This window comes from Staurois parvus, unplaced genomic scaffold (assembly GCF_062004578.1).
Source record: "Staurois parvus isolate SC_StPar_1 unplaced genomic scaffold, SC_StPar_1.0 ptg003290l, whole genome shotgun sequence".
NCBI classification, from domain to species: Eukaryota; Metazoa; Chordata; class Amphibia; order Anura; family Ranidae; genus Staurois; species Staurois parvus.
Genome location: NW_028321086.1, coordinates 1 through 22764, shown reverse-complemented (window position 1 = coordinate 22764; position 22764 = coordinate 1). Strand labels below are relative to the sequence as shown.

The 22764-nt window shown below is 42.6% G+C and overlaps 1 protein-coding gene across 1 annotated transcript in view; it reads left to right on the top strand.

Moving 5' to 3' along the window:
- The window catches only part of LOC149428372 (FH2 domain-containing protein 1-like), a gene marked incomplete at its 3' end in the record, with an annotated part of 31230 nt that extends 10203 nt beyond the window's left edge, over positions 1 to 21027 (top strand). Inside the window, exons 4-7 of the mRNA XM_089667493.1 lie at positions 10885 to 10970; positions 16822 to 16922; positions 20200 to 20270; positions 20920 to 21027. Of these exons, the coding sequence (XP_089523619.1) occupies positions 10885 to 10970; positions 16822 to 16922; positions 20200 to 20270; positions 20920 to 21027 (366 nt within the window). The remainder of the gene's footprint in view (positions 1 to 10884; positions 10971 to 16821; positions 16923 to 20199; positions 20271 to 20919) is intronic.
- Between the last annotated feature and the right edge of the window lie 1737 nt (positions 21028 to 22764).

Below are 22764 nucleotides of genomic sequence, written 5' to 3'. Positions count from 1 at the left end.
TATAGGATTCCCATTGGACGATTTTATATCGTAGGATTCCCATTGGATGATTTTATATCGTAGGATTCCCATTGGACGAATTAATATCGTAGGATTCCCACTGGACGATTTTATATCGTAGGATTCCCATTGGACGATTTTATATCGTAGGATTCCCATTGGACGATTTTATATCGTAGGATTCCCATTGGACGATTTTATAGTATAGGATTCCCATTGGACGATTTTATATCGTAGGATTCCCATTGGACGATTTTATAGTATAGGATTCCCATTGGATGATTTTATATTGTAGGATTCTCATTGGACGATTTTATATCGTAGGATTCCCGTTGGACGATTTTATATCGTAGGATTCCCACTGGACGATTTTATATCGTAGGATTCCCATTGGACGATTTTATATCATAGGATTCCCATTGGATGATTTTAAATCGTAGGATTCCCACTGGATGATTTTATAGTATAGGATTCCCATTGGACGATTTTATATCGTAGGATTCCCATTGGACGATTTTATATCGTAGGATTCCCACTGGACGATTTTATATCGTAGGATTCCCACTGGACGATTTTATATCGTAGGATTCCCATTGGACGATTTTATATCGTAGGATTCCCATGGGACGATTTTATATCGTAGGATTCCCACTGGACGATTTTATAGTATAGGATTTCCATTGGACGATTTTATAGTATAGGATTCCCATTGGACGATTTTATAGTATAGGATTCTCATTGGACGATTTTATAGTATAGGATTCCCATTGGACGATTTTATAGTATAGGATTCCCATTGGACGATTTTATAGTATAGGATTCCCATTGGACGATTTTATATCGTAGGATTCCCACTGGACGATTTTATAGTATAGGATTCCCACTGGACGATTTTATAGTATAGGATTCCCATTGGACGATTTTATAGTATAGGATTCCCATTGGACGATTTTATAGTATAGGATTCCCATTGGACGATTTTATATCGTAGGATTCCAATTGGACGATTTTATATCATAGCATTCCCACTGGACGATTTTATAGTATAGGATTTCCATTGGACGATTTTATATTGTAGGATTTCCATTGGACAATTTTATAGTATAGGATTCCCATTGGACGATTTTATAGTATAGGATTCCCATTGGACGATTTTATAGTATAGGATTCCCACTGGACGATTTTATATCGTAGGATTCCCATTGGACGATTTTATATCGTAGGATTCCCATTGGACGATTTTATAGTATAGGATTCCCACTGGACGATTTTATATCGTAGGATTCCCATTGGACGATTTTATAGTATAGGATTCCCATTGGATGATTTTATATTGTAGGATTCTCATTGGACGATTTTATATCGTAGGATTCCCGTTGGACGATTTTATATCGTAGGATTCCCATTGGACGATTTTATATCGTAGGATTCCCACTGGACGATTTTATATCGTAGGATTCCCATTGGACGATTTTATATCGTAGGATTCCCATTGGACGATTTTAAATCGTAGGATTCCCACTGGATGATTTTATAGTATAGGATTCCCATTGGACGATTTTATATCGTAGGATTCCCATTGGACGATTTTATATCGTAGGATTCCCACTGGACGATTTTATATCGTAGGATTCCCATTGGACGATTTTATATCGTAGGATTCCCATGGGACGATTTTATATCGTAGGATTCCCACTGCACGATTTTATAGTATAGGATTCCCATTGGACGATTTTATAGTATAGGATTCCCATTGGACGATTTTATAGTATAGGATTCCCATTGGACGATTTTATAGTATAGGATTCCCATTGGACGATTTTATATCGTAGGATTCCCACTGGACGATTTTATAGTATAGGATTCCCATTGGACGATTTTATATCGTAGGATTCCCGTTGGACGATTTTATATCGTAGGATTCCCGTTGGACGATTTTATATCGTAGGATTCCCACTGGACGATTTTATATCGTAGGATTCCCACTGGACGATTTTATATCGTAGGATTCCCATTGGATGATTTTATATCGTAGGATTCCCACTGGATGATTTTATAGTATAGGATTCCCATTGGACGATTTTATATCGTAGGATTCCCATTGGACGATTTTATATCGTAGGATTCCCACTGGACAATTTTATATCGTAGGATTCCCATTGGACGATTTTATATCGTAGGATTCCCATGGGACGATTTTATATCGTAGGATTCCCACTGGACGATTTTATAGTATAGGATTCCCATTGGACGATTTTATAGTATAGGATTCCCATTGGACGATTTTATAGTATAGGATTCCCATTGGACGATTTTATATCGTAGGATTCCCATTGGACGATTTTATAGTATAAGATTCCCACTGGACGATTTTATAGTATAGGATTTCCATTGGACGATTTTATATCGTAGGATTCCCACTGGACGATTTTATAGTATAGGATTTCCATTGGACGATTTTATAGTATAGGATTCCCATTGGACGATTTTATAGTATAGGATTCCCATTGGACGATTTTATATCGTAGGATTCCCACTGGACGATTTTATAGTATAGGATTCCCATTGGATGATTTTATATTGTAGGATTCTCATTGGACGATTTTATATCGTAGGATTCCCATTGGACGATTTTATAGTATAGGATTCCCATTGGATGATTTTATATTGTAGGATTCTCATTGGACGATTTTATATCGTAGGATTCCCGTTGGACGATTTTATATCGTAGGATTCCCACTGGACGATTTTATATCGTAGGATTCCCACTGGACGATTTTATATCGTAGGATTCCCATTGGACGATTTTATATCATAGGATTCCCATTGGATGATTTTAAATCGTAGGATTCCCACTGGATGATTTTATAGTATAGGATTCCCATTGGACGATTTTATATCGTAGGATTCCCATTGGACGATTTTATATCGTAGGATTCCCACTGGACGATTTTATATCGTAGGATTCCCATTGGACGATTTTATATCGTAGGATTCCCACTGGACGATTTTATAGTATAGGATTTCCATTGGACGATTTTATAGTATAGGATTCCCATTGGACGATTTTATAGTATAGGATTCCCATTGGACGATTTTATAGTATAGGATTCCCATTGGACGATTTTATAGTATAGGATTCTCATTGGACGATTTTATAGTATAGGATTCTCATTGGATGATTTTATAGTATAGGATTCCCATTGGACGATTTTATAGTATAGGATTCCCATTGGACGATTTTATAGTATAGGATTCTCATTGGATGATTTTATAGTATAGGATTCCCATTGGACGATTTTATAGTATAGGATTCCCATTGGACGATTTTATAGTATAGGATTCCCATTGGACGATTTTATAGTATAGGATTCCCATTGGACGATTTTATATCGTAGGATTCCCACTGGACGATTTTATAGTATAGGATTCCCATTGGACGATTTTATAGTATAGGATTCCCATTGGACGATTTTATAGTATAGGATTCCCATTGGACGATTTTATATCATAGGATTCCCACTGGACGATTTTATATCGTAGGATTCCCACTGGACGATTTTATAGTATAGGATTTCCATTGGACGATTTTATATCGTAGGATTTCCATTGGACAATTTTATAGTATAGGATTCCCATTGGACGATTTTATATCGTAGGATTCCCATTGGACGATTTTATATCGTAGGATTCCCATTGGACGATTTTATAGTATAGGATTCCCACTGGACGATTTTATATCGTAGGATTCCCACTGGACGATTTTATATCGTAGGATTCCCACTGGACGATTTTATAGTATAGGATTCCCACTGGACGATTTTATATTGTAGGATTTCCATTGGACAATTTTATAGTATAGGATTCCCATTGGACGATTTTATAGTATAGGATTCCCATTGGACGATTTTATAGTATAGGATTCCCACTGGACGATTTTATATCGTAGGATTCCCATTGGACGATTTTATATCGTAGGATTCCCATTGGACGATTTTATAGTATAGGATTCCCACTGGACGATTTTATATCGTAGGATTCCCATTGGACGATTTTATAGTATAGGATTCCCATTGGATGATTTTATATTGTAGGATTCTCATTGGACGATTTTATATCGTAGGATTCCCGTTGGACGATTTTATATCGTAGGATTCCCATTGGACGATTTTATATCGTAGGATTCCCACTGGACGATTTTATATCGTAGGATTCCCATTGGACGATTTTATATCGTAGGATTCCCATTGGACGATTTTAAATCGTAGGATTCCCACTGGATGATTTTATAGTATAGGATTCCCATTGGACGATTTTATATCGTAGGATTCCCATTGGACGATTTTATATCGTAGGATTCCCACTGGACGATTTTATATCGTAGGATTCCCATTGGACGATTTTATATCGTAGGATTCCCATGGGACGATTTTATATCGTAGGATTCCCACTGCACGATTTTATAGTATAGGATTCCCATTGGACGATTTTATAGTATAGGATTCCCATTGGACGATTTTATAGTATAGGATTCCCATTGGACGATTTTATAGTATAGGATTCCCATTGGACGATTTTATATCGTAGGATTCCCGTTGGACGATTTTATATCGTAGGATTCCCGTTGGACGATTTTATATCGTAGGATTCCCACTGGACGATTTTATATCGTAGGATTCCCACTGGACGATTTTATATCGTAGGATTCCCATTGGACGATTTTATATCGTAGGATTCCCACTGGACGATTTTATATCGTAGGATTCCCATTGGACGATTTTATATCGTAGGATTCCCACTGGACGATTTTATATCGTAGGATTCCCATTGGACGATTTTATATCGTAGGATTCCCATGGGACGATTTTATATCGTAGGATTCCCACTGGACGATTTTATAGTATAGGATTCCCATTGGACGATTTTATAGTATAGGATTCCCATTGGACGATTTTATAGTATAGGATTCCCACTGGACGATTTTATATCGTAGGATTCCCGTTGGACGATTTTATATCGTAGGATTCCCACTGGACGATTTTATATCGTAGGATTCCAATTGGACGATTTTATAGTATAGGATTCCCGTTGGACGATTTTATATCGTAGGATTCCCGTTGGACGATTTTATAGTATAGGATTCCCGTTGGACGATTTTATATCGTAGGATTCCCGTTGGACGATTTTATATCGTATGATTCCCATTGGACGATTTTATAGTATAGGATTCCCGTTGGACGATTTTATATCGTAGGATTCCCGTTGGACGATTTTATATCGTAGGATTCCCATTGGACGATTTTATAGTATAGGATTCCCGTTGGACGATTTTATATCGTAGGATTCCCGTTGGACGATTTTATATCGTAGGATTCCCATTGGATGATTTTAAATCGTAGGATTCCCACTGGACGATTTTATAGTATAGGATTCCCATTGGATGATTTTATATCATAGGATTCCCATTGGACGATTTTATATCGTAGGATTCCCATTGGATGATTTTATAGTATAGGATTCCCACTGGACGATTTTATATCGTAGGATTCCCATTGGACGATTTTATAGTATAGGATTCCCATTGGACGATTTTATAGTATAGGATTTCCATTGGACGATTTTATATCGTAGGATTCCCACTGGACGATTTTATAGTATAGGATTTCCATTGGACGATTTTATAGTATAGGATTCCCATTGGACGATTTTATAGTATAGGATTCCCATTGGACGATTTTATATCGTAGGATTCCCACTGGACGATTTTATAGTATAGGATTCCCATTGGATGATTTTATATTGTAGGATTCTCATTGGACGATTTTATATCGTAGGATTCCCATTGGACGATTTTATAGTATAGGATTCCCACTGGAAGATTTTATAGTATAGGATTCCCACTGGACGATTTTATATCGTAGGATTCCCACTGGACGATTTTATATCGTAGGATTCCCACTGGACGATTTTATATCGTAGGATTCCCACTGGACGATTTTATATCGTAGGATTCCCATTGGACGATTTTATATCATAGGATTCCCATTGGATGATTTTAAATCGTAGGATTCCCATTGGATGATTTTATAGTATAGGATTCCCATTGGACGATTTTATATCGTAGGATTCCCATTGGACGATTTTATATCGTAGGATTCCCACTGGACGATTTTATATCGTAGGATTCCCATTGGACGATTTTATATCGTAGGATTCCCACTGGACGATTTTATAGTATAGGATTTCCATTGGACGATTTTATAGTATAGGATTCCCATTGGACGATTTTATAGTATAGGATTCCCATTGGACGATTTTATAGTATAGGATTCCCATTGGACGATTTTATAGTATAGGATTCTCATTGGACGATTTTATAGTATAGGATTCCCATTGGACGATTTTATAGTATAGGATTCCCATTGGACGATTTTATAGTATAGGATTCCCATTGGACGATTTTATAGTATAGGATTCCCATTGGACGATTTTATATCGTAGGATTCCCACTGGACGATTTTATAGTATAGGATTCCCATTGGACGATTTTATAGTATAGGATTCCCATTGGACGATTTTATAGTATAGGATTCCCATTGGACGATTTTATATCATAGGATTCCCACTGGACGATTTTATATCGTAGGATTCCCACTGGACGATTTTATAGTATAGGATTTCCATTGGACGATTTTATATCGTAGGATTTCCATTGGACAATTTTATAGTATAGGATTCCCATTGGACGATTTTATATCGTAGGATTCCCATTGGACGATTTTATAGTATAGGATTCCCATTGGACGATTTTATATCGTAGGATTCCCACTGGACGATTTTATATCGTAGGATTCCCATGGGACGATTTTATAGTATAGGATTCCCATTGGACGATTTTATATTGTAGGATTTCCATTGGACAATTTTATAGTATAGGATTCCCATTGGACGATTTTATAGTATAGGATTCCCATTGGACGATTTTATAGTATAGGATTCCCACTGGACGATTTTATATCGTAGGATTCCCATTGGACGATTTTATATCGTAGGATTCCCATTGGACGATTTTATAGTATAGGATTCCCACTGGACGATTTTATATCGTAGGATTCCCATTGGACGATTTTATAGTATAGGATTCCCATTGGATGATTTTATATTGTAGGATTCTCATTGGACGATTTTATATCGTAGGATTCCCGTTGGACGATTTTATATCGTAGGATTCCCATTGGACGATTTTATATCGTAGGATTCCCACTGGACGATTTTATATCGTAGGATTCCCATTGGACGATTTTAAATCGTAGGATTCCCACTGGATGATTTTATAGTATAGGATTCCCATTGGACGATTTTATATCGTAGGATTCCCATTGGACGATTTTATATCGTAGGATTCCCACTGGACGATTTTATATCGTAGGATTCCCATTGGACGATTTTATATCGTAGGATTCCCACTGGACGATTTTATATCGTAGGATTCCCATTGGACGATTTTATATCGTAGGATTCCCACTGCACGATTTTATAGTATAGGATTCCCATTGGACGATTTTATAGTATAGGATTCCCATTGGACGATTTTATAGTATAGGATTCCCATTGGACGATTTTATATCGTAGGATTCCCACTGGATGATTTTATAGTATAGGATTCCCATTGGACGATTTTATATCGTAGGATTCCCGTTGGACGATTTTATATCGTAGGATTCCCGTTGGACGATTTTATATCGTAGGATTCCCACTGGACGATTTTATATCGTAGGATTCCCACTGGACGATTTTATATCGTAGGATTCCCATTGGACGATTTTATATCGTAGGATTCCCACTGGACGATTTTATATCGTAGGATTCCCATTGGACGATTTTATATCGTAGGATTCCCACTGGACGATTTTATATCGTAGGATTCCCATTGGACGATTTTATATCGTAGGATTCCCATGGGACGATTTTATATCGTAGGATTCCCACTGGACGATTTTATAGTATAGGATTCCCATTGGACGATTTTATAGTATAGGATTCCCATTGGACGATTTTATAGTATAGGATTCCCACTGGATGATTTTATATCGTAGGATTCCCATTGGACGATTTTATAGTATAGGATTCCCGTTGGACGATTTTATATCGTAGGATTCCCGTTGGACGATTTTATATCGTAGGATTCCCACTGGACGATTTTATATCGTAGGATTCCAATTGGACGATTTTATAGTATAGGATTCCCGTTGGACGATTTTATATCGTAGGATTCCCGTTGGACGATTTTATAGTATAGGATTCCCGTTGGACGATTTTATATCGTAGGATTCCCGTTGGACGATTTTATATCGTAGGATTCCCATTGGACGATTTTATAGTATAGGATTCCCGTTGGACGATTTTATATCGTAGGATTCCCGTTGGACGATTTTATATCGTAGGATTCCCATTGGACGATTTTATAGTATAGGATTCCCGTTGGACGATTTTATATCGTAGGATTCCCGTTGGACGATTTTATATCGTAGGATTCCCATTGGACGATTTTATATCGTAGGATTCCCACTGGACGATTTTATATCGTAGGATTCCCATTGGACGATTTTATATCGTAGGATTCCCATGGGACGATTTTATATCGTAGGATTCCCACTGCACGATTTTATATCGTAGGATTCCCATTGGACGATTTTATAGTATAGGATTCCCATTGGACGATTTTATAGTATAGGATTCCCATTGGACGATTTTATAGTATAGGATTCCCATTGGACGATTTTATATCGTAGGATTCCCACTGGACGATTTTATAGTATAGGATTCCCATTGGACGATTTTATAGTATAGGATTCCCACTGGACGATTTTATATCGTAGGATTCCCATTGGACGATTTTATATCGTAGGATTCCCATGGGACGATTTTATATCGTAGGATTCCCACTGCACGATTTTATATCGTAGGATTCCCATTGGACGATTTTATAGTATAGGATTCCCATTGGACGATTTTATAGTATAGGATTCCCATTGGACGATTTTATAGTATAGGATTCCCATTGGACGATTTTATAGTATAGGATTCCCATTGGACGATTTTATATCGTAGGATTCCCACTGGACGATTTTATAGTATAGGATTCCCATTGGACGATTTTATATCGTAGGATTCCCGTTGGACGATTTTATATCGTAGGATTCCCACTGGACGATTTTATATCGTAGGATTCCCACTGGACGATTTTATATCGTAGGATTCCCATTGGACGATTTTATATCGTAGGATTCCCACTGGACGATTTTATATCGTAGGATTCCCATTGGACGATTTTATATCGTAGGATTCCCACTGGACGATTTTATATCGTAGGATTCCCATTGGACGATTTTATATCGTAGGATTCCCATGGGACGATTTTATATCGTAGGATTCCCATTGGACGATTTTATAGTATAGGATTCCCATTGGACGATTTTATAGTATAGGATTCCCACTGGATGATTTTATATCGTAGGATTCCCATTGGACGATTTTATAGTATAGGATTCCCGTTGGACGATTTTATATCGTAGGATTCCCGTTGGACGATTTTATATCGTAGGATTCCCACTGGACGATTTTATATCGTAGGATTCCAATTGGACGATTTTATAGTATAGGATTCCCGTTGGACGATTTTATATCGTAGGATTCCCGTTGGACGATTTTATAGTATAGGATTCCCGTTGGACGATTTTATATCGTAGGATTCCCGTTGGACGATTTTATATCGTAGGATTCCCATTGGACGATTTTATAGTATAGGATTCCCGTTGGACGATTTTATATCGTAGGATTCCCGTTGGACGATTTTATATCGTAGGATTCCCATTGGACGATTTTATAGTATAGGATTCCCGTTGGACGATTTTATATCATAGGATTCCCGTTGGACGATTTTATATCGTAGGATTCCCATTGGATGATTTTATATCGTAGGATTCCCATTGGACGATTTTATATCGTAGGATTCCCACTGGACGATTTTATATCGTAGGATTCCCACTGGACGATTTTATATCGTAGGATTCCCATTGGACGATTTTATAGTATAAGATTCCCATTGGACGATTTTATAGTATAGGATTTCCATTGGACGATTTTATATCGTAGGATTCCCATTGGACGATTTTATAGTATAGGATTTCCATTGGACGATTTTATAGTATAGGATTCCCATTGGACGATTTTATAGTATAGGATTCCCATTGGACGATTTTATATCGTAGGATTCCCACTGGATGATTTTATAGTATAGGATTCCCATTGGACGATTTTATATCATAGGATTCCCATTGGACGATTTTATATCATAGGATTCCCATTGGACGATTTTATAGTATAGGATTCCCATTGGACGATTTTATAGTATAGGATTCCCATTGGACGATTTTATATCGTAGGATTCCCACTGGACGATTTTATAGTATAGGATTCCCATTGGACGATTTTATAGTATAGGATTCCCATTGGACGATTTTATATCATAGGATTCCCACTGGACGATTTTATATCGTGGGATTCCCACTGGACGATTTTATATCGTAGGATTCCCATTGGACGATTTTATAGTATAGGATTCCCATTGGACGATTTTATATCGTAGGATTCCCATTGGACGATTTTATAGTATAGGATTCCCATTGGACGATTTTATATCATAGGATTCCCATTGGACGATTTTATATCGTAGGATTCCCATTGGACGATTTTATATCGTAGGATTCCCATTGGACGATTTTATAGTATAGGATTCTCATTGGACGATTTTATAGTATAGGATTCCCATTGGGCGATCTTCTATGATATAACCTCCATTGGACGATCTTTCTTCTGCTCCAGGTAGAACGTCTGAAATCATTTCCGGGGGACAGGGGGAGGCTGAGCGAAGCCGACTTGTTCATGTTACTTCTGCTGGACGTCCCGAGGTACGCTGGAATACTATCATTGTTACATTGTTGTCACCGCGGCATCCCTGTCCTTGTTATATCACTAGGATTGTTACATTGTACAGTATAGTGTGTATACCGAATTATGTACAGTGTGTTCACTGTACCCTCATAGTACCCTCACTGTACCCTCATAGTGTGTTCACTGTCCCTCATAGTACCCTCATAGTACCCTCACTGTACCCTCATAGTGTGTTCACTGTCCCTCATAGTACCCTCATAGTACCCTCATAGTGTGTTCACTGTCCCTCATAGTACCCTCATAGTGTGTTCACTGTCCCTCATAGTACCCTCATAGTACCCTCATAGTGTGTTCACTGTCCCTCATAGTACCCTCATAGTGTGTTCACTGTCCCTCATAGTACCCTCATAGTGTGTTCACTGTCCCTCATAGTACCCTCATAGTGTGTTCACTGTCCCTCATAGTACCCTCATAGTACCCTCATAGTACCCTCATAGTGTGTTCACTGTACCCTCATAGTACCCTCATAGTACCCTCATAGTACCCTCACTGTACCCTCATAGTACTCTCATAGTGTGTTCACTGTCCCTCATAGTACCCTCATAGTACCCTCACTGTACCCTCATAGTACCCTCATAGTGTGTTCACTGTCCCTCATAGTACCCTCATAGTACCCTCATAGTACCCTCATAGTGTGTTCACTGTCCCTCATAGTACCCTCATAGTGTGTTCACTGTCCCTCATAGTACCCTCATAGTACCCTCATAGTGTGTTCACTGTACCCTCATAGTACCCTCATAGTACCCTCACTGTACCCTCATAGTACTCTCATAGTGTGTTCACTGTCCCTCATAGTACCCTCATAGTACCCTCATAGTGTGTTCACTGTCCCTCATAGTACCCTCATAGTGTGTTCACTGTCCCTCATAGTACCCTCATAGTGTGTTCACTGTACCCTCATAGTACCCTCATAGTACCCTCATAGTGTGTTCACTGTACCCTCATAGTACCCTCATAGTGTGTTCACTGTCCCTCATAGTACCCTCATAGTGTGTTCACTGTACCCTCATAGTACCCTCATAGTACCCTCATAGTGTGTTCACTGTACCCTCATAGTACCCTCATAGTGTGTTCACTGTCCCTCATAGTACCCTCATAGTGTGTTCACTGTCCCTCATAGTACCCTCATAGTGTGTTCACTGTCCCTCATAGTACCCTCATAGTGTGTTCACTGTCCCTCATAGTACCCTCATAGTGTGTTCACTGTCCCTCATAGTACCCTCATAGTACCCTCATAGTGTGTTCACTGTCCCTCATAGTACCCTCATAGTGTGTTCACTGTACCCTCATAGTACCCTCATAGTACCCTCATAGTACCCTCATAGTACCCTCACTGTACCCTCATAGTACTCTCATAGTGTGTTCACTGTCCCTCATAGTACCCTCATAGTACCCTCATAGTGTGTTCACTGTCCCTCATAGTACCCTCATAGTACCCTCATAGTACCCTCATAGTACCCTCATAGTGTGTTCACTGTCCCTCATAGTACCCTCATAGTGTGTTCACTGTCCCTCATAGTACCCTCATAGTACCCTCATAGTGTGTTCACTGTACCCTCATAGTACCCTCATAGTACCCTCATAGTACCCTCATAGTACCCTCATAGTACCCTCACTGTACCCTCATAGTACTCTCATAGTGTGTTCACTGTCCCTCACTGTACCCTCACTGTACCCTCACTGTACCCTCACTGTACCCTCATAGTACCCTCATAGTACCCTCATAGTGTGTTCACTGTCCCTCATAGTACCCTCATAGTACCCTCATAGTACCCTCATAGTGTGTTCACTGTACCCTCATAGTACCCTCATAGTACCCTCACTGTACCCTCATAGTACCCTCATAGTGTGTTCACTGTCCCTCATAGTACTCTCATAGTGTGTTCACTGTACCCTCATAGTACCCTCATAGTGTGTTCACTGTACCCTCATAGTACCCTCATAGTGTGTTCACTGTACCCTCATAGTACCCTCATAGTGTGTTCACTGTACCCTCATAGTACCCTCATAGTACCCTCACTGTACCCTCATAGTACCCTCATAGTGTGTTCACTGTCCCTCATAGTACTCTCATAGTGTGTTCACTGTCCCTCATAGTACCCTCATAGTACCCTCATAGTACCCTCACAGTACCCTCACTGTACCCTCACTGTACCCTCACTGTACCCTCACTGTACCCTCATAGTACCCTCATAGTACCCTCATAGTGTGTTCACTGTACCCTCATAGTGTGTTCACTGTACCCTCATAGTACCCTCATAGTGTGTTCACTGTACCCTCATAGTACCCTCATAGTGTGTTCACTGTACCCTCATAGTACCCTCATAGTACCCTCACTGTACCCTCATAGTACCCTCATAGTGTGTTCACTGTCCCTCATAGTACTCTCATAGTGTGTTCACTGTCCCTCATAGTACCTTCACTGTACCCTCACTGTACCCTCACTGTACCCTCACTGTACCCTCACTGTACCCTCACTGTACCCTCATAGTACCCTCATAGTACCTTCACTGTACCCTCATTGTACCCTCATAGTACCCTCATAGTACCCTCACTGTACCCTCACTGTACCCTCACTGTACCCTCACTGTACCCTCATAGTACCCTCATAGTACCCTCATAGTACCCTCATAGTACCCTCATAGTACCCTCACTGTACCCTCACTGTACCCTCATAGTACCTTCACTGTACCCTCATTGTACCCTCATTGTACCTTCACTGTACCCTCATTGTACCCTCATAGTACCTTCACTGTACCCTCATAGTACCCTCATAGTACCCTCATAGTACCCTCATAGTGTGTTCACTGTACCCTCATAGTACCCTCATAGTACCCTCATAGTGTGTTCACTGTACCCTCATAGTACCCTCATAGTACCCTCATAGTACCCTCATAGTACCTTCACTGTACCCTCATAGTACCTTCACAGTACCCTCATAGTACCTTCACTGTACCCTCATAGTACCTTCACTGTACCCTCATAGTACCTTCACTGTACCCTCATAGTACCCTCATAGTACCCTCATAGTACCCTCATAGTACCTTCACTGTACCCTCATAGTACCCTCATAGTACCCTCATAGTACCCTCATAGTACCCTCATAGTACTCTCATCGTACCTTCACTGTACCCTCATAGTACCTTCACTGTACCTTCACTGTACCTTCACTGTACCCTCATAGTACCCTCATAGTACCCTCATAGTGTGTTCACTGTACCCTCATAGTACCCTCATAGTACCCTCATAGTACCCTCATAGTACCCTCATAGTACCCTCACTGTACCCTCACTGTACCCTCGTAGTACCCTCATAGTACCCTCATAGTACCCTCATAGTACCTTCACTGTACCCTCATAGTACCCTCATAGTACCCTCATAGTACCCTCATAGTGTGTTCACTGTACCCTCATAGTACCCTCATAGTACCCTCATAGTACCCTCATAGTGTGTTCACTGTACCCTCATAGTACCCTCATAGTACCCTCATAGTACCTTCACTGTACCCTCATAGTACCCTCATAGTACTCTCATAGTACCTTCACTGTACCTTCATAGTACCTTCATAGTACCTTCATAGTACCTTCACTGTACCCTCATAGTACCCTCATAGTACCTTCACTGTACCCTCATAGTACCTTCACTGTACCCTCATAGTACCTTCACTGTACCCTCATAGTACCCTCATAGTACCCTCATAGTACTCTCATAGTACTCTCATAGTACCTTCACTGTACCTTCACTGTACCCTCATAGTACCCTCATAGTACCCTCATAGTACCCTCATAGTACCTTCACTGTACCCTCATAGTACCCTCATAGTACCCTCATAGTACCCTCATAGTACCCTCATAGTACCTTCATAGTACCCTCATAGTACCTTCACTGTACCCTCATAGTACCCTCATAGTACCCTCATAGTACCTTCACTGTACCCTCATAGTACCTTCACTGTACCCTCATAGTACCTTCATAGTACCTTCACTGTACCCTCATAGTACCCTCATAGTACCTTCATAGTACCTTCACTGTACCCTCATAGTACCCTCATAGTACCTTCACTGTACCCTCATAGTACCCTCATAGTACCTTCACTGTACCCTCATAGTACCTTCACTGTACCCTCATAGTACCTTCATAGTACCCTCATAGTACCTTCACTGTACCCTCATAGTACCTTCATAGTACCTTCACTGTACCCTCATAGTACCCTCATAGTACCTTCACTGTACCCTCATAGTACCTTCATAGTACCCTCATAGTACCTTCACTGTACCCTCATAGTACCTTCATAGTACCTTCACTGTACCCTCATAGTACCCTCATAGTACCTTCACTGTACCCTCATAGTACCTTCACTGTACCCTCATAGTACCTTCACTGTACCCTCATAGTACCTTCACTGTACCCTCATAGTACCTTCATAGTACCCTCATAGTACCTTCATAGTACCCTCATAGTACCTTCATAGTACCCTCATAGTACCTTCACTGTACCCTCATAGTACCTTCATAGTACCTTCACTGTACCCTCATAGTACCTTCACTGTACCCTCATAGTACCTTCACTGTACCCTCATAGTACCTTCACTGTACCCTCATAGTACCCTCACTGTACCCTCATAGTACCCTCACTGTACCCTCATAGTACCTTCACTGTTCCCTCATAGTACCTTCACTGTTCCCTCATAGTACCTTCACTGTTCCCTCATAGTACCTTCCTTCACTGTTCCCTCATAGTACCTTCCTTCACTGTACCCTCATAGTACCTTCCTTCACTGTACCCTCATAGTACCTTCCTTCACTGTACCCTCATAGTACCTTCCTTCACTGTACCCTCATAGTACCTTCCTTCACTGTACCCTCATAGTACCTTCCTTCACTGTACCCTCATAGTACCTTCACTGTACCCTCATAGTACCTTCACTGTACCCTCATAGTACCTTCACTGTACCCTCATAGTACCTTCACTGTACCCTCATAGTACCTTCACTGTACCCTCATAGTACCTTCACTGTTCCCTCATAGTACCTTCACTGTTCCCTCATAGTACCCTCACAGTACCCTCATAGTACCTTCACTGTACCCTCATAGTACCCTCATTGTACCCTCATAGTACCTTCACTGTACCTTCATTGTACCCTCATAGTACCTTCACTGTACCTTCATTGTACCCTCATAGTACCTTCACTGTACCCTCATAGTACCTTCACTGTACCCTCATAGTACCTTCACAGTACCTTCACTGTACCCTCATAGTACCTTCACTGTACCCTCATAGTACCTTCACTGTACCCTCATAGTACCTTCACTGTACCTTCATTGTACCCTCATAGTACCTTCACTGTACCCTCATAGTACCTTCACTGTACCCTCATAGTACCTTCACTGTACCTTCATTGTACCCTCATAGTACCTTCACTGTACCCTCATAGTACCTTCACTGTACCCTCATAGTACCTTCACTGTACCCTCATAGTACCTTCACTGTACCTTCATTGTACCCTCATAGTACCTTCACTGTACCCTCATAGTACCTTCACTGTACCCTCATAGTACCTTCACTGTACCCTCATAGTACCTTCACTGTACCCTCATAGTACCTTCACTGTACCCTCATAGTACCTTCACTGTACCCTCATAGTACCTTCACTGTACCCTCATCAGCACGTTCTGCGTTCCTCTCCTCGCAGTGTACAGACGATACTTTCCTGTATAAATGATACATAATACATTACAGTATAAAGCAGAGTTAGCAGTTTGATTCCCTGAAGTCCCATTCGTGATCTGAGATCTTTGCACCTCGTAGCTATGGCCTGCGTTTGGAGTCCCTGATTCTGAAGAAGGATTTCCACCCGGCCATTGTGTCTCAGCTCTCAGCAGCCAGAGAACTAAGGACAGCCGCCGAAGGTAAAATGTGCGATTGTTCTGTTTGTATATCTAAGAAGTCGATGACATCGATTCATTCTCTACGACTAATACATATACATGTACATACAATATTTGGCCAATAATCTGTGTATTCCTGACCTACAAACCTGTAGGACATTGTTGGACATTTCATTCGGAGTTCCCCCCCCCCCCCCCACGTACCCTTTCCCTTGGTCATTAATATGGAGTTGGAGGGTGTCTGTGGGAATTTTTCCCATTTGTGAGGTCAGTTACTGATGTTGGATGAGAAGACCTGACTCACCATCCACGTTCCAATTCATCCCAAAGATGTTCAGTAGGGTTGAGTTCTGTGCAGAACACTCGAGTTCCTTCACTCCAATATGAACTTGTTGGACATCCCATTCTAAAATCATGGCCATTACTATGCCCCCCCCTTTAAGGATATTAATATGGAGTTGCCCACTTGGCTATAACATCCTCCACTCTTCTGGGGAGGCATTGAACAAGATTTTGGAGGGTGTCTGTAGGAATTTGTACCAATTTGGGAGGTCAGGACTGATGTTGGATGAGAAGATCTGACTCACCATCTGAGTTCCAATTGCTCCCAAAGGTGTTCAGTGGGGATGAAGTCAGAGTTCTGTACAGGACATTCGGTTTCCTTCAGGATCTCAAACTTTCTGAACACCTTTGGGATAAGGTCTTCTCATCTATAGGGGGTGAAGGGCAGGTATTGATGTTGGATGCTGGATAATAGGACCTTATACTAAAGGTCTTCCAAAAGTAGGGTTGAGGTCAGGGCTCTACAGGACACTGGAGTTCCTCCATACCAAACTGGTCATCCATGTCTTTATGGAGCTGGCTTTGTACCCGGGGCACAGTCATGGGGGACAGAAAAGGGTCTTCACCAAACTGGTCCTCCATGTCTTTATGTAGCTGGCTTTGTACACGGGGGACAGTCATGGGGGGACAGAAAAGGGTCTTCACCAAACTGGTCATCCATGTCTTTATGGAGCTGGCTTTGTACACGGGGGACAGTCATGGGGGGGCAGAAAAGGGTCTTCACCAAACTGGTCATCCATGTCTTTATGGAGCTGGCTTTGTACACGGGGGACAGTCATGGGGGGGCAGAAAAGGGTCTTCACCAAACTGGTCATCCATGTCTTTATGGAGCTGGCTTTGTACACGGGGGACAGTCATGGGGGGACAGAAAAGGGTCTTCACCAAACTGGTCATCCATGTCTTTATGGAGCTGGCTTTGTACACGGGGGACAGTCATGGGGGGGCAGAAAAGGGTCTTCACCAAACTGGTCATCCATGTCTTTATGGAGCTGGCTTTGTACACGGGGGACAGTCATGGGGGGGCAGAAAAGGGTCTTCACCAAACTGGTACCACAAGGCTGGAGGAGCACAATTGTCTCCAATGTCTTTGTATGATGGAGTATTACCAGGACCCTTCAGGTACTGATGTTGCATGAGAAGTCCTGGCCAGGGGCGGACTGACAACTCATGGGGCCCCCGGGCAATAGGGGATCATGGGGCCCCTGTGTCCTTGCCCAAACTAAAAAAAAGCCTATGAAAAAGGTACCAGGGGCATCTCATGGGGCCCACTACTGACCCCGGGCCCTCGGGCAGTGCCCGAGTTTCCAAATGGTCAGTCCGCCCCTGGTCCTGGCTCACTATAGTAATTTGAATGCATTCATAAGTGTTCAGTAGGGTTGAGGTGTGTAGGCCATGCAAATTCCTCCACCCATCACACCTATATTAGCTTGTTGGACATCAACTTCGGAAACCTTAACATCCACTCATCTGGGAAGGCTTTCCACCAGGTTTTCGAATTCATCCCAAATGGCACTCAGTAGGGAGAGGTCAGGGCTCTGTACAGGACACTCAAGTTCCTCCATGACCTCACCCCTACTGAACACCATTGGGGTGAGGAGACCTCATGCCAGATGTGTTCTGTAAGGTTGAGGGCAGGTACTGATGTTGGGTGAGGAGACCTTATACCAAAAGTAGGGTTGAGGTCAGGGCTCTGTACAGGACACTGGAGTTCCTCCATGACCTCACCCCTACTGATCACCATTGGGGTGAGGAGACCTCATGCCAGATGTGTTCTGTAAGGTTGAGGGCAGGTACTGATGTTGGGTGAGGAGACCTTATACCAAAAGTAGGGCTGAGGTCAGGGCTCTGTACAGGACATTGGAGTTCCTCCACACCAAACTGGTCATCCATGTCTTTATGGAGCTGGCTTTCTACATGGGGGACAGTCATGGGGGGACAGAAAAGGGTCTTCACCAAACTGGTCCTCAATGTCTTTATGGAGCTGGCTTTGTACACTGGGGACAGTCATGGGGGGACAGAAAAGGGTCTTCACCAAACTTGTCATCCATGTCTTTATGGAGCTGGCTTTGTACACAGGGGACAGTCATGGGGGGACAGAAAAGGGTCTTCACCAAACTGTTACCACAAGGCTGGAAGAGCTCAGTTGTCTCCAATGTCTTTGTATGATGGAGGATTACCAGGACCCCTCATTGGAGACACCTGAACTCTATCATTGGGGGAAGGGGGGGGCACATATTGTCTGCCAAATAGGTAAGTGTGATGGACAGATTCTACAAACGTGAGGTCATTAGGTTAATCTTGAGGTGCCACTAACTTAGGAGCTTCAGTACCCCCACAGATCTCACATCCGGGATCATACCACAAATATAGAAAACATAGAAATGTCCATTCACAAGAAAAATACAAAGTAAACCGGATAGGTGATGGAGAGATGGGCCAAAAGGAACCAGAAAGCCTCCACTGAGTCACCACCAAGCACATTAGAGCCTCCTAAACCAGGATGTATCCACACATCTCACCATCCATCACATCCCAAAAATCAGGAGGTCATGCCTCAGTACAGGATAGTGGGTGGGGCCATGCAAATCAGCGCATTCCAGAATCAGGGTGTTCTCAGAAATACAGAAGGCCCATGCTGTTTTATGGCTCGGAGGTCATCACCTCTCAGGAACAGAAGACAATTAAAGGGCCATAAACTCTGCAGTCCAGATATCAATGGGATCCTTTCCAGGGAAGGTGGTGGTGATGGTGATGGTGATGGTGGTGATGGTGGTGGTGATGGTGATGGTGATGGTGGTGGTGGTAATGATGTTGGTGGTGATGGTGGGGGTGGTGGTGGTGGTGGTGGTGGTGGTGGTGGTGGTGGTGGTGATGATGGTGGTGGTGATGATGATGAATCCACAGACGTCACAATGTAACCTGAACAGAAATGATTTTATTTCCGATGTCTCCACAGAATTGCTGCATTGCTCAGAATTACATTTCATCCTGAAGTTGGTGCTGAAAGCCGGAAACTTCATGAACGCCGTAAGTCTGACGTCCGATCATTCCTCCAAGTTCTATCCATCAGACCGTCCTTCGCTGTTGTAACCTGTATACAATGTATATATACTGTACATACGTGTTGTGTGAGAGTCACATTGAGTGTTCAGTATGTTCATTATTATATACTCCATATTATCACCACATTACCCCTCCCCCCCTCCACACACACTTCACTGACACACATAGGTGGTGACAGGTCCACTTTACTTTTACATTGGAAGCTCCTCTGCATAAAGGGGTCTGATTTACCAAAGGAGTGAAGATCGTTCACATTTACTGACATAGCTTAGTAAATATCCTCCATGTGCTGCCCTCCATGTGCTGCCCTCCATGTGCTGCCCTCCATGTGCTGCCCTCCATGTGCTGCCCTCCATGTGCTGCCCTCCATGTGCTGCCCTCCATGTGCTCTCCTCCATGTGCTCTCCTCCATGTACTGTCCTCCATGTATTGCCCTCCATGTACTGCCCTCCATGTACTGCCCTCCATGTACTGCCCTCCATGTACTGCCCTCCATGTACTGCCCTCCATGTACTGCCCTCCATGTACTGCCCTCCATGTACTGCCCTCCATGTACTGCCCTCCATGTGCCGTCCTCCTGCTTGTTCTAGCTGTCTGTGTTGTGTTTTCACAGGGTGGATATGCTGGGAATGCGGCCGGTTTTCGTGTGTCATCTCTGCTGAAACTTGCCGATACCAAAGCTAACAAACCCGGGATGAACCTTTTGCATTTTGTAGTCATGGTATGTGAATGGAGGTGAATAGACAGACAAAGGTCCGGGACCCGGGAGGAGCGTAGAGAGTGACCCGGAACATCAACCAAACTATTGTACAACTGAGTGAAGGTGTGAGGGAGGGAGGAGAAAGGAACTCTGCTCAGCAAACTCCTCTGATTGTCTTCTATTGCAGTCTGTAAAGGAACATAGGAATTCCATGTGTATATAGACAATATACGGCCAATAGTATGTGAGCACCCGACCATCGCACATACCTGTCTGGTCAAATGTATGTGTTCCCCTCCCATTGATGGAGGTCAGGTGTCTCCAGTGAAGGGTCCTAGTGATCCTCCATCATACAAAGACTTTGGAGACAATTGTGCTCCTCCAGCCTTGTGGTAACAGTTTGGTGAAGACTCTTTTCTGTCCCTCCATGACTGTCCCCCGTGTACAAAGCCAGCTCCATAAAGACATGGATGACCAGTTTGGTGAAGACCCTTTTCTGTCCCCCATGACTGTCCCCCGTGTACAAAGCCAGCTCCATAAAGACATGGAGGACCAGTTTGGTAAAGACCCTTTCTGTCCCCCATGACTGTCCCCCGTGTACAAGCCAGCTCCATAAAGACATGGATGACCAGCTTGGTGAAGACCCTTTTCTGTCCCCCCATGACTGTCCCCCGTGTACAAAGCCAGCTCCATAAAGACATGGATGACCAGTTTGGTGAAGACCCTTTTCTGTCCCTCCATGACTGTCCCCGGTGTACAAAGCCAGCTCCATAAAGACATGGGTGACCAGCTTGGTGAAGACCCTTTTCTGTTCCACCATGACTCCCCCCCCCCCCCCCCCCCCCCCCCCCCCCCCCCCGTGTACAAAGCCAGCTCCATAAAGACATGGATGACCAGTTTGGTGTGGAGGAACTCCAGTGTCCTGTACAGAGCCCTGACCTCAACCCTACTATTGGAAGACCTTTGTTATAAGGTCTTCTCATCCAATATCAGTACCTGCCCTTAATCCTACAGAACATGTTTGGTATGAGATTTTCTCATCCCAAAGGTGTTCAGTAGGTTTGAGATCATAATAGAGTGTCCTGCACAGAGCCCTGGCCTCAACCCTACCGAACACCTTTGGGATGAATCTGAATGCTGACTGCAAGCTCCCCCAAAAAATAAATCTTTTTATTTTGGTGCCCAACGTGTGGTTTAACATGCAAGCCCAGGTCTTCTCATCCAACATCAGTACCAGACCTCACAAATGGGCACAGACATCCCTCAAACATCTTGTTGAAAGTCTTCCCAGAGAAGTGGAAGATGGTATAGCCACAAAGTGGGCAACTTCACATGAATGGCCATAAAGGGAGGGAGGGGGGCAACTCCATATTTTCCACAAAGGTTTTAGCATGGGGTGTCCAACTCAAGTGTCATTCACAGAGCACAGAAAGCCTTCCCAGAAGAGTGGAGGAGGGTATAATCACAAATAGGGCAGCTTATTTTGTTGGCCATGGAAGGGGAGGGAGGCTACTCAATATTAATGGCCATGCAGAGAGGGGGCAACTTGATATTACTGGCCATGGGGGGGGACCTCCATATTAATACTCATGTTGGGGGGGGGGCAACTCCGTGTTAACGGCCATGGGGTAAGAGTGGGGCTCTATATTAATGGCCGGGGGGGAAGGAGGGGGGTGGACTCTATAATAACGGCCATGGGGTAAGAGTGGGGACTCTATATTAATGGCCGGGGGGAAGGAGGGGGGTGGACTCTATATT